The sequence below is a fragment of the Arachis stenosperma genome, chromosome 4 (genome assembly GCF_014773155.1).
Source record: "Arachis stenosperma cultivar V10309 chromosome 4, arast.V10309.gnm1.PFL2, whole genome shotgun sequence".
Lineage (NCBI taxonomy): Eukaryota > Viridiplantae > Streptophyta > Magnoliopsida > Fabales > Fabaceae > Arachis > Arachis stenosperma.
This window is the reverse complement of record NC_080380.1, coordinates 63,277,728-63,290,593: the sequence shown is the minus strand read 5'-3', so window position 1 is coordinate 63,290,593 and position 12,866 is coordinate 63,277,728. Positions and strand designations below refer to the sequence as shown.

At 31.3% G+C, this 12,866-nt stretch overlaps 1 protein-coding gene across 5 annotated transcripts; it reads left to right on the top strand.

Annotated features, from left to right (window-relative positions):
• The first annotated feature begins 3,389 nt into the window (after positions 1–3,389).
• On the top strand, positions 3,390–12,141 carry LOC130973532 (transcription factor TGA3-like). Of its 5 annotated transcripts, XM_057898109.1 has the most exons (10): positions 3,410–3,554; positions 3,784–3,830; positions 4,346–4,509; positions 4,757–4,831; positions 6,040–6,099; positions 6,179–6,256; positions 6,333–6,396; positions 7,946–8,217; positions 8,815–9,042; positions 11,846–12,141. In XM_057898109.1, the coding sequence occupies exons 3-10, from the start codon at positions 4,387–4,389 to the stop codon at positions 12,002–12,004; spliced, it is 1,059 nt and encodes a 352-aa protein (XP_057754092.1). In that variant the 5' UTR covers positions 3,410–3,554; positions 3,784–3,830; positions 4,346–4,386; the 3' UTR covers positions 12,005–12,141. The 5 variants fall into 5 exon arrangements, with proteins under 5 accessions (XP_057754091.1, XP_057754092.1, XP_057754089.1 ...); XM_057898108.1 differs by lacking the exon at positions 3,784–3,830 and having other exon boundaries at positions 3,390–3,554; XM_057898106.1 differs by lacking the exon at positions 3,410–3,554 and having other exon boundaries at positions 3,716–3,830; positions 11,846–12,140.
• The last annotated feature ends 725 nt before the right edge of the window (positions 12,142–12,866 follow it).

The window sequence follows — 12,866 nt, the reverse complement described above, 5'->3', positions numbered from 1 at the left end:
TATTGATATCCTGACTAAGAGTTACAAGATAACCATAGCTTGCTTCAAGCCGACAATCTCCGTGGGATCGACCCTTACTCACGTAAGGTATTACTTGGACGACCCAGTGCACTTGCTGGTTAGTTGTGCGGAATTGCAAAAGTGTGATTGTAATTTCGTGCACCACTGCTGCTGCTCATCTTGTGTCTTGTATGTTGTGATTTTAGTGGAAATTTCTATGAGAACTGTGACAGAAGTTGAAGTTTAAGGTGCAGGTCTCATGAAGACAGGAATGCTCTCCTCTATAATAGGCAACTTGTGTGCCGCGCCTCTCTTGTATACATTTTCGATTCTAAAGTCATACTAGCATTCTTTTAGTAACATTTCATATAATGTGCTCCAATTCATTTAAAAATCTAAAATGACATAATATTTTTGTAGTTGCTTCACTTTTACCCCCACCCCACAGGAAAAAAAAACTTCAGTCACTTCACTTAAATAGATTATTTCATGATTTAGTCAATGAAAAGTTAGGCCGATGACTAACTACCAAAAGAAAAGGACTTGTTTTACTTAAGGAAAATAAAGTGTTAAAAGTTAAGTAATCCTACCCAAACAACCAGTATGCACCTTTCCCTTACTACTACTTCAATGCATAGTGCATTTCCTGATCACTTTCAATCTTAAACAATTAGTAAAAATCATTTTATGTGAGCCAACTTCAAATAAATAAAGCAATTATAAATAAACTTAATTTTCAAGGTCATTTTATTTGAATACTCTAGAGCTTTATATTTAGAATACAATTATTTGTGGTTAGTTCAATAATCACTCTTGCTTTCATCCTGTGCGTGTAAAGATGCAAAGCTTCTTTCCTACAAACAAAAGAATAAACAAAGTAGGCTAAGATGAAGCCCAATGCTGACTGAAGTAATATTTAGTTCATTCACCTGATAAATAGATTCAAAATAAAGAAGCACTAATTGATAAATAAATTTTATTACATAATTCAGATTGTGAGACTATTCCTATTACACTGGTGAATCATTGTTTTTACTTTAATACTTCAAAACCAAAATATCATAACAAGTCACAAATTAGGCACAAAAAAAATGACGATGGAATAAATCAGAGGTATAAGTTTAGAAATACAAACTAGAAACAAAGTGCTATTCAATGCTTTCCTACAGTTAAAGAATATAGGAACTACAACCTACCTTCTTCATGCACTTCATCATAATAGACACAAGTTTTTAACAACAAGGGGCACCATCTTCCATCTTACACCAACTTGAAGGTAAAATATTAACTTTTTCCCTACTGACCACTAATGCCTACCGTGGTTCCATTTCCTCTGTTCTTACCACCACTAATGCCTACTCTGTTTCCATTTCCTCAGCTCTTACCACCATAATAGCCGGTGGTTCCTTTTCCTTTTCTTTTTTCTATTTGGTTCAATTATAACAACAACATTAGTACTGGTGTTTTTTAAAAGAACCAATAAAAAAAGAAAGGTGAATGCTACTATGCCCTCTCTAAAATAAAGGGTAAATTACCCTTTGTGATATATATAGTGCCTATAATTATAATTTAGTTGAATGTTAACCATAATAATTAGGTATATGTTCTTTACTTTTCTTTCTCTCTCTTGTGATTATTTAAATTTAGTTTAGCACCACCAGTCTATGGTGGTGGTGGCGGCTATCACCATTGGAAAATTTCTTTGTGGTGAACTCACAAACCCATCAACAAGGTGCAAGTACGTATTCAGCTCGTTACACGTGGCAATATTTGTGCTACCGAGGTACGGAAAATCTCTACTACATAGGCACAACTCCTTCCCAACCTCAGCGTACACCCACTGTGCCCTCTCCACCCTCTTCTGTATGGTGATAACATTCTCGGAGTTCACTATCCGCAAAACTTTTGTACCATAAAAGTGATTAAATTCTTGTGCATAATTGTCACCTCATCTTGTAAATCCTATTTATCTCCACCTCATTGACAACAATGTCTTTAATCTCATGAGGATCCGATTTTACCATCCCTTGAAACTTGTATTTGACATCATCAATAACAATGTCTTTAACTGTGTTTATGACTTGAGGATCCAAAGAATCTTTCCAAATGTCTTTATGACTTCTATCATCACGGACCATAAGCTCTCCTCTACCTTCAAGTACATCAATTGCATTCGTAAAGATCTCTTCCACGTCATAAAACTCATCTGGTGAATCACTTTCAATATATATATATATATATTACAAGGGATAATTTACCTTTTATTTTAGAGAGGGTACGATAGAATTCTCCAAAAAGAAAATATAACATAATTAAAATAAAGATATTAAAATGAGTCAATGCAGCACCAAATCATATGAATTGCTGCAAGTTCTTCTTTAATATCTACATTGCATATACAAAACTTCAAGATACAAATATGCATGACAACGATAAATTCAAATTCAACAATGGCACAAGATTAATTGTTTACACAACAGTTCATGAATTTTGTATTCAAATCCAATGGCATAAGAGGCACACACACTGAGGCCTGAGCCATTTTGTTAATTATCCTTAATTCTGTTTGAAAACTACACAAATAATAGTGCTTCTTCAGCAACAATACCCGCAATCATCTCATCATCATCATCATCATCATTAATCACTAAAATTAATCAGCACCCACAATAACATTCTTGCTATAATAATGCTTCCAATCTTCTTCATCAGCATTCCTTGGTCTTCAATTACCACACTCCATCAAGGTCAAAAGACATATACTCTGAATAAAATCACAGAAGACCATAGAAGGAAGACCCACGAAGGGTGAAGAGGCTGACGAACGAGCTGCAACTAAGACCAGCGAAGATGCTTCTGCAGTGGTGATGAAGACCAGGCTGGAGGCGGCGACGTTCAGGCTGCAACGAGGGAAAGCGACGATTCTACTTCATCCCTCAGATGCGAGAAGACGACGATTTTGCGGTGAAACTATCAGAGTGAGAGCCGGTGGCAGTAAGAGAAAAAATCATAAAAAAAACTGTTTATGACCAAATAATAAAAACTGTTAAAGATGAACCGTATTTTAACCAATGCTACATGTCAAAAATTAATTAGTAGAATTAATGTGTCTTTAAAAGAAGTTGTTTTTTGTGTGTTTATGTAAGTGGCGCCCTTGTTAAAAATCTTGAGAATAATCAACACCATATTTTACCTTAAATATTAAAACTAAGTAAACCTAATTCAACTCTAAAAAATATCGCAACAGATTATTTTACACATATAAACACTATAGAAACTGTAATTTTAATCGGCACCAGACTTGTAAAAATATGTATCTGCGTTTACCACTCATGTTAGCGTGATCAGTGTCATCTCAGCAATAAAAGCAGTAGTGAACTTGGTACTTTCTTCTGTGTTTCTTTCCTTTTGATCTTTAGTGCTGAGCTTTCCAAATTGCTTCTTTTGAAGTGGGAACATAAAAAGGATTACCAAGTTGACACATCAAAATAAAGTTTCATAATCAAAAGGAGGAAAGGAAAAAAGTTGCTCTACTTAAAAAAATCAATGAGCAGGTATTTTTATTTTAAGTTGTATGTTTTAGTTGTTTTCTTCAATCATTCAGTTGCTTTCACAGCTTGTTTGCATGCAGCGAAATAATGCTATTATTTATCTAAGTAATAGTTAGTGACTTTATCAATATATATATATATATATATATATATATATATATATTCTTTAGTATATTCTTTAGCATCATTTTGCTGCTTCTGAATTCTGAAATGGGTTTGATACCACTTTCAGCTCAACATACCTGTAAATCGTTGTTTTGAGCAAAACCTATTACTCAGGTGATTTAAACACTGGTACTCAAACCGAACTCTCTGTCTCTTTCTGGAAATTTACAAAGTCAATGCAAGATTCTATCATTTAATAAGCCCTCTGTCTTTTTTCTCTTTTTTTTTTTTGTCTAACTTTTATTTTTGTGGGGTTTCTTATGGAGCAATTGAGCTTTATATTTGATACAAACAAACCGAAAATTATTTTATGCTTCTTCCTTCTGATAAAAATTCATTTTTGTTACCAAAGTTTGCGTATAACAGCCATCAATAAAATGAATGTATTAAATGTTATTACTAAAATTATTATTCATAAAATTCTCACTTCCTTAAGTTGATCCAAGAGAAAGACGAGGAAAGAAGTAACTGATTAAAAATTCTCAACATTGCTGTTTCTTAATGTTGAGCTTGAGTTTGTTCATTTTTCCATTGTAAACCCTGCTTCTAGCTAGCTTTTAATCAATTGGCCGTTACATAATATGAATGAACTCTTAATATGATTTTTTTTTCATCTCATGATGCTTTAGTACATGAGCTCTCAGCCAACTCAACTATTAATTTGAAAAGGATGGGAATATATGATCCGTTCCATCAAGTTAGCATGTGGAGTGACAGCTTCAAAGTTGATGGCAGCCTGAATTCAGTTGCTTCCCCAATGTTAATGGTGAACACAAATATGGAGGAAAGTAAGGTTAGAACTTAAAACGAATATTATGTTTGATTTGTATCTTTATTTTCTATTTTCATTTCAATTTCAAGTTTTAATATTCTCTAAAGAAAAAAATGATAGCAAGAAATGAAAATAGAATTTTATTATTTATAAATTTTTTTACAAAATCCTAAAAATAAAAAATATTAAAAATAAAAATAGAAAATACAACCATAAATTAAACTTACCTTGACAATGTTTTTGAATTTGATTTGACTTTTTTGTGCAGCCTGAGTTTATTCCTCATGAATCAGGGGATCCTTCCGGAGATGATCAAGAGATTACTGATAAAGAAGTCCGTAAGGTAATGATTTGAAATCTCTATATGTGTGTTCTATGTATTGCTATTTTGAGGAGTTTTCTTTTTTTTTTTTAAATGTGTTCTTGTATAATACTATAAATTGGTGATATTGTCCACTTTGAAGTTGGTTTTTCCCATTGTTTTAAAACACGTTATATATAAAGGAGAAAAAATAGACATCGATTGGAAAGGCAAAAGAAACAACAAGCTTTATAAGTTTTACGAGTTTGAATACCTTTTCCTTGTGACATGTTTTAAAACTATGCCATGAACTAGCCGCAAAACAGACAATATCTCTAGCAGCCGAGCTAGGTTGTTAAAAAAGAGGATTAAAAGTTTGAATGAGCTGAGGGTGTATTAGTCTACACAATTGAAAACTCTGCTAAATCAATTGAAGACTCACTTAACAAAAGTTCACTTGCGTTACACAATATGACAAGCCCATCTGAGAAGGAAATATCTTTGATGATGATGATGATCCTTATGTTGATAATTATGAATTGTTGAACGTCGTATATATATTTTTCCAATAAAATATTTTACACGTAGCGTACCATGCATCTGTTCCTGTACCCAAACGTGTTGTATTCCATGTAACTATGACAATGATATAGGTTTTCTATTATGGTATTTAGAGCCTAATTGCTCCACCATGGCCAGAGGAAACATTTCCTCTGCTTCCAATCAACAACAACTGCCTCCTAAAATTAACCCACCCACGGACCATTCCCAAAATCCAACTTCTTATTATATTCATCCAAATGGGAACCCCATCCTTACTCTTGTATCTGTCACTCTCTCATCTAAAAAATATAGCCGAATCATATTTCTAAGGCTTTCAAAGTTCCAGATTGGATTAATGTCATGTAAGATGAATGAGCTTGAAGCTGTTTGAGAAGAATTAGGTTTGGCGCCTAGTTCCGATGCAGTAATGGGTAGACAATTCATTTTGGTATGCAGTTCACTATTTTTTGTTAAATTACAAGGGTTTCTTTAGAAAGAATTTATAGTATACGGTATTCAAAAAGGGAGATTTAGTAGGCAATACACAAGTAAATTAAAGAACCCAAGTAACTAGGGTCAACCTTCTAAAATGATGCTAAGTAACTGAAATGCTTCTTGGTGATTTATACTTTTGGAGTTATTATATCAAGAATGTAAAGTTTTTACAGGAGTAAGTGACATTACAGTTGCTCAATATTCATGTGTAGGTGAATCGACGACTGGCACAAAATCGTGAGGCTGCACGGAAAAGCCGGCTGCGGAAGAAGGTTGTTGAAGCTGAATCACTACGAGTTTAGGCAGTATTTATCATCTCTTCTGATTCGTACCTTTTTCTTTTACTTACAGGCTTATGTTCAACAATTAGAAACAAGCAGATTGAAGCTCATGCAATTGGAGCTGGAGATAGAGAAAGCAAGAAAACATGTAATGGTTTCGGGCTTTCAATGTTTGTTCTTCCTCTTGTCATGTTTATGCATACACTAAAATGTCTTTTTTGCAGGGTCTATATGTAGGGAGTGCATTAGATGATGGTTATACTGGCTCACCGGGAACAATAACCTCAGGTTTTTTATTCTTGAAGTTTAGTTTTAATCTTCATGAAACTGTTATTTTCTATGTATCATGCTTCTTGTTCTATGTTCAAATGAAATTGCAGAAATTGAACAGTTGCAGAAATTGAACTGTGGTGTTTGTATTGCGTGTAAATCCATGTCTTTCTTGTTTCATGTAGTGATCTATCCATGTCTTTAGGCATATGCGAATGTGATTATTTCGACCAAGATATTTTTCAATTAGGGTTAAATATGATTTTAGTCTCTAAGGTAGAGGTCGAAATTTTCTTGTCTCCGATCTTTTTTTGCCTATAAAATTGACTCGAAGGTTTAACCTAGTTTTAAAATTATCTTTTTTATCAAAATTTTAATTTTTATTACTAAATTATCCCTAATTAAAAAATATAAAAGAAAAAATAAAGAATAAGGGTTAAAGGGCTGGGGAACAGGAGAAGGGCATTACGCCCCGGGGGGTCAGGGAAGAAGAGGGGGAAGGGAAGGTGGGGAAGGAAAGGGGAAGGGAATCCGTCGTCGCTGCTCATCGTCGTTCGGTCGCTGGATCTCGCTGCTGCTCCTCTGGGCTCGGCGGAGGTGCTCGACGGCGGTTGGTTTTGGTTCGAGGCAAGAACAGGAGAAGGTTTCGGTAGGTTTTTTGATGGTGGGTGGAGGAAACGCCGACAGTGATGGTAGAACTCAAAAAAGATGGCGTGAACTGGAGGTGAGTCAAGGGAGGAGAAGAGGTTTCGCACTATGACGGTGGCGCTAGGGTAGCGCGAAGAGAGAAGAAGAAAAGGGTGGTGGCGTTGTGATGGTTTGCCGGCTTCTGCTTCTGCTTCCATTCTTCTTATGCTTCTGCTCTCATTATGTTGTTGATTTCTGATTATTGTTGCTTCTGGTTACTTCTACTTCTGGTTGATTACATTGTTTCATTATTGTTGTTGTTCTGCTCCTGCTTCTGCTTGATTACATTATTTCATTGTTTCAATATACATATTTGTTGATCCATTATCCATTTTTTTAATGATTACATTGTTTTATTGTTGTTTCTTCTGGTTCTGCTTCTATTTCTGCTTGATTTTGGGAAAGAAGGGGAAGGGATATATTGGTCCGAATGACTGTTTTAAAACTAAATTAAACCTTTAAGATCATTTTGTAGGCAAAAAAAGGCCAAGGACGAAAAAAATTTTCAACCTCCAAGTTAGGAACTAAAATCGTACTTAACCCTTCTGATTATCATAGTTAAATGATGATTACTAAAATGATTTTATAAAATGGTTGGGCGATTTTGTGCTAGGCTTCCTAATCTATTTCTTGAACTGCTATGTACACATTTTGAGCATTTAATAGTGCCATGAATTCAATCCGTAATAAATTGAAATCTATGAACAAAGTATTATGTGCTGATTTACACGTTGCTTGCATGACAAGAATAAAATCAAAAGATTATGAATCTTTTTGTTTTTTGTTTAGAATGGTTAAACTCCATTTACTTTGCATTAATTACTAGTCCTTCTTAGTGCAAGCCCCGTTGAGCTTATAGCTTTTGAGATTTACCAAGCAGGGTTAACGGTGTTTGAGATTGAATATGGACACTGGGTTGAACAACAGCATCGGCAGAACGATGAACTCAGAAATGCATTGCACACTCATGCATCTGATATAGAGCTTCATCTACTTGTTGAGAGCAACTTGAATCATTATGCAAATCTTTTCCAGATGAAAGCAGATATGGCAAAGATTGATGTATTTTATTTGATCTCTGGTGCGTGGAAAGCATCGGTTGAACGCCTTTTTCTTTGGATTGGAGGATCCCGTCCATCGCAGCTTCTAAATGTAAATCCCTATACTATATTTCATTTTAACATTCAATTATTGTGGAAAAAGGAAGCTCTATACCATCTTCTCCTTTCTCTCTCTGTCTCCAGTTGTAATCCCTTTGAAGTTTGTTAGTTTTTAAATTAGCACAAAATACCCGACATTCCTTGTAGGTGGTGAAATTTATGGCGACTCCTGTCTGTTTGTGTAGGTCACATTGACCTCTCTTACAGGAAGGATAAATATTATATTTTTAAGAGTGCTTAGTGTTATATTTTATTTACAATCATGTTACAAATATACCAAAAATTAGCTGCTAAATCAGCCACTTGTATATAATATATGTTTAAATACAAAATCATATTAAAAATAGATTAAATAATATATATATTTTATACCCATATATAATAATTAATTTTGATGGTTGATTTTATTTTATATACACAGTTACTTAGTGTATTATTTTCGAAATAACAAAAGAGGTCAAGGTATGGTTTTAGAATTAAAGGGAATCAAGTTAAATTTTACCAAACCTTACGAGGTGAAAGTATTTTCCCTTTAAATTATCGATCATTATTCAGTAAACTATATTTTTTTTTTGGCCATTCTTCACAGATCATAGTGCCACAACTTGAGCCTTTGAGCGATCAACAAATCGCCAGTATTAACAACCTCCGTCTATCGTCCCAGCAAGCAGAAGATGCGCTTTCACTGGGGTTGGAGAAACTACAGCAGGGTCTGGTCCACAGCATAGCAGTTGATCCAATGCTTATAGGAAACTATGGATTTCAGATGGCTGCCGCCCTTGACAATATTGAGGCTCTAGAAGGTTTTGTGAGCCAGGTAAAGTAACATTAGATATTGAACTTTTTTTTTCATTCCAAAAACGCCTTTACAAATCGCTATAGAAGTATAGACTATATTGATTAAATGACGATGCAATGTCCAATACTCCAATCATAAATCATTTTCGTATTCTGACAAAAAAAAAAAAAAAAATCATTTTCGTATTCATAGTTTCATACTATATTGTAGTGAAAATCTCTAAGAGGTTTACTTATGAGTTGTCCATCAAAATATTAAGTGACAATCAATATTCAATCACAGTATACCATTTATCTTAATTTTAATATTTTATTTTATATTTTAATATATATTTTATACTAATAATTAATTTAATAACTACTTTTTTATGCTCATATAACATGGTAAATCATTTTCATGTTCATAAAGCTATAATTCAAATCACTAGCAACCGTCTAGTGATAAAGGATTTGGGTAATATATTATCGATGTATTAAAATTTGGTTTAATTATTCTGTTAGTTAGTCTGTAACGTTTTATTAAATTTACAATTAGATTTTTATAATTTTTTTTATTGAGTCCTTACATTATTTCAAATTTTATAATTAGGTCCTTATCAGTGTAAAAAATATCAAAATTAATAGAATATTTCTCCACAAATTAAAAAGTATCTACAATTAAAAATTTAATTAGATCTTTGATCACATATTTTTTAAAAGAAATGTTCCATTAATTTAAATATTTTTTATACTAACAAGAACCTAATTACAAAATTAAAAATAATGTAGTAATTCAATTTAAAAAAAATATATAAGTACTTAATTATAAATTTAATAAAACAATAAAGACCAATAAAATAATTAAACTTTAAAACTATTATAGTGCAATTTTGTTTAACTCTTAATTTCATAGTTATGATATTCCTTGCTAGGTCTTCCATTACCTAAATCTATTTGGAATATCAATAAATTCTGATAGCTTTTTAATATTCTTCTATTTGTAATAACATAAAAAAGCACCATTAAAAATTTAACTAAAAATAGTGACAATCACTATAGAATAATTAATTATTTTATTTTTTTCTCTTAACTCTTAGGTTTTTGACTAGAAAAGAATTAAAAGGATGATCTCTAATTCTTATCTAAATTATAATTGTTCTAAAAGTTTTAAATTGGTTCTAGATGTACCACGATATCATTATCTTTTTTCCAAATTTAAGATCAAACTATGTAATGATTTGCAATAAAGTCCAATATTAAAAGAGTTCGACTAGAACATATTGTGAAGGGGAATGCTAGGGGAACAATGAATATTTTGAACAACATGAACAATCACCAATCACATTACACCCTAATTTAATGCTATTAATTAAATTTAAGATCAATTTACTCTTTTAACTCTATTAATACACATTGTCCAAATATTGTTCAAAAATGTTGTTTGTTTCTTATACTTTTCCTATTGTGAAAGAGACGTACGGTAAAATCTAGGTTACTTTTCGAGCATGAGAAATCTCAACAAGAAGGATAGATTAGATGCAAGATATCCTAATACATTTAGGTAATAGAAGACCTAATAATATAATAGCTAAGAGTCTAAGACCATTAAAATAGAACTGCAGTATAACCATTTTAAAGTTTAATTATTTTGTTGGTCTTTACAATTTTATTAAATTTATATTTATATATTTATATTTTTTTAATTGAGTTCTTATACTATTTTTAATTTTATAATTAAATTATTGCTAATATAAAAAATATTAAAATTAATGGAACATTCGTTCTAAAAAATATGTTATTAAAAATCTAATTAAATTTCTAATTGTAAGTATTTTCAGTAATTATTACATAGTCTAATCTTAAATCCAAATAAAAGATAATAATATTGTGGTACATCTAGAACCTATATAAAACTTTTTAGAATAATTATAACTTAGATAAGAGTTGGAGATCACCTTTTTAATTCTTCTTTGGTAAAAAACCTAAGAGTTAAGAGGAAAAATAAGAGTTAATTATTTCATGGTGATTATCAGTATTTATAGTTAGATTCTTAATTGTGCTTCTTTTGCTACTATTACAAATAGAAGAATGCTAGAGGACCATCAAATTTTATTATTAAATAAAGTATTGTTTTTATTTTTAAAATTTAAGATAAATTCTATTTTAATCCTTAACGTTTTAATATTGTCCTATTTTTATCCAATACATTTAAAATAGATCAATGTTATCTCACCATCAAATTTTTTACTAACACTTAACTAAATTAATGTACTATTAATAATGCTTTTGTTAAAATTATGTTTGCACAATTGTCCTCTCCAACTTTTACTTTTTCAACAAGCACAAATTCTATTTTTCTATTCTCTTCTTTCTCCTCAAGTCTTTCTTGAAGAATTAATAGTGTAAAAAGAAGAGGAAGAAGAGAATAGAAAAATAGAATTTGAGCTTGTTGAGAGGATAAAGGTAGGAAAATGGAGTTGAGCAAACGTAACTTTAACAAAAATATCATTAGCAGTACATCAATTTCGTTAATTATTAGTGAAAAATTTAACTGTGAAATAATATTGATTCCATTTTAAACGTTTTGAAATAAAAATAGAACGATTAAAACATTAGAAATCAAAATAGAATTCACTCCAAATATTGAGGACCAAAATAGTTTTTTACCCTTTATTATCTTTAGCGAGTTAGCCATCAATATTTTAAAGTATAAACTAAAGTATGCTAATAAATTACTAGACTAAAAAAATTATATTTATAACTAGAAATAATATTAAAAAATATATTTAAATAGCCCTCTAATATTTGTCTTAATGAAAATGTGTGTATTCCCTTCTCTTCAGGCAGATCACCTCAGGCAACAAACTCTGCTGCACATGTCTCGAATCTTGACGACCGGCCAAGCCGCTCGAGGTTTGATGATAATGGGAGAATACTTACAACGCCTTCGCACTCTTAGCTCTTTATGGTCATCTCGTCCTTTTGAGATCCTTCCTAGCTAGCCCAATACTGTAGAATCACCTAATATTGAGAACCTTTTGAACATCACCTCTATGAACCTGATATTTGGTTTAATTGATAGAATAGTGCCTCAAGTTTTGTTATATAGTTGTTACGTGATATATATATATATATATATATATATATATATATATATGCTACTTAATATTGAGTACTACGAACCAAGCATTTGTATCATTTGTATCTCTTAAGATTATGCTTAGCCTGTAGTTGTTATCTTGTGCATAAACATTGTATGATCTATTTCATATTAAGTTAACGAGTGAGCAAGTATAGTATCTCTTATAAATAAAGAAAGGGAAATAGAGAGAATGTTAATTAATATTTTTTTCTGTTTGAAAATTTAATAAATATTGTAATACTTTCCCTATTAGAATGTTATGCTATTGATTGTACTGTTCTAATAGCAAAAATATTACGACAACTTATCTATATATAAATAAATACATACATATATAAACAAATACAATCACATTATCATAATATTCTTTTATTTATAATAATAGTTTATAACAGTAATATACAAACGTACATGTAACAATTACGATCCTATCCCTCTTTAAAAGATGTAAAATAATAAAAGCAAGAAAAAACATCTAAAATAATAAAACAAATCTTAATTCGCAAGGTATCTTCTTATCCACGCTCAAGAGTCTTTTTCTTGTCCATGCTCTAAAAAATATTAAGATATAGGGAATAAAAATCAAACCACATGATCTTCAGTAGAAAGAGGGAGTGCCACAAAAGTAATAGAAACAAGTACATGTGGTCAATGTATACCTCAAAAAAGTTTACCTTCATAAAAGTTTGGTTCTTTATTACTTTATTTTTTAGACATTTTCA

Bases quoted from the DNA above. Each gene is read 5' to 3' on its own strand.
- LOC130973532 (XM_057898108.1), top strand. From the start codon at position 4,387: ATGGGAATATATGATCCGTTCCATCAAGTTAGCATGTGGAGTGACAGC. The intron at 6,100-6,178 runs GTTGTTGAAGCT...TTTTACTTACAG, and splicing joins AAAGCCGGCTGCGGAAGAAG to GCTTATGTTCAACAATTAGA. The intron at 9,043-11,845 runs GTAAAGTAACAT...CCTTCTCTTCAG, and splicing joins TAGAAGGTTTTGTGAGCCAG to GCAGATCACCTCAGGCAACA.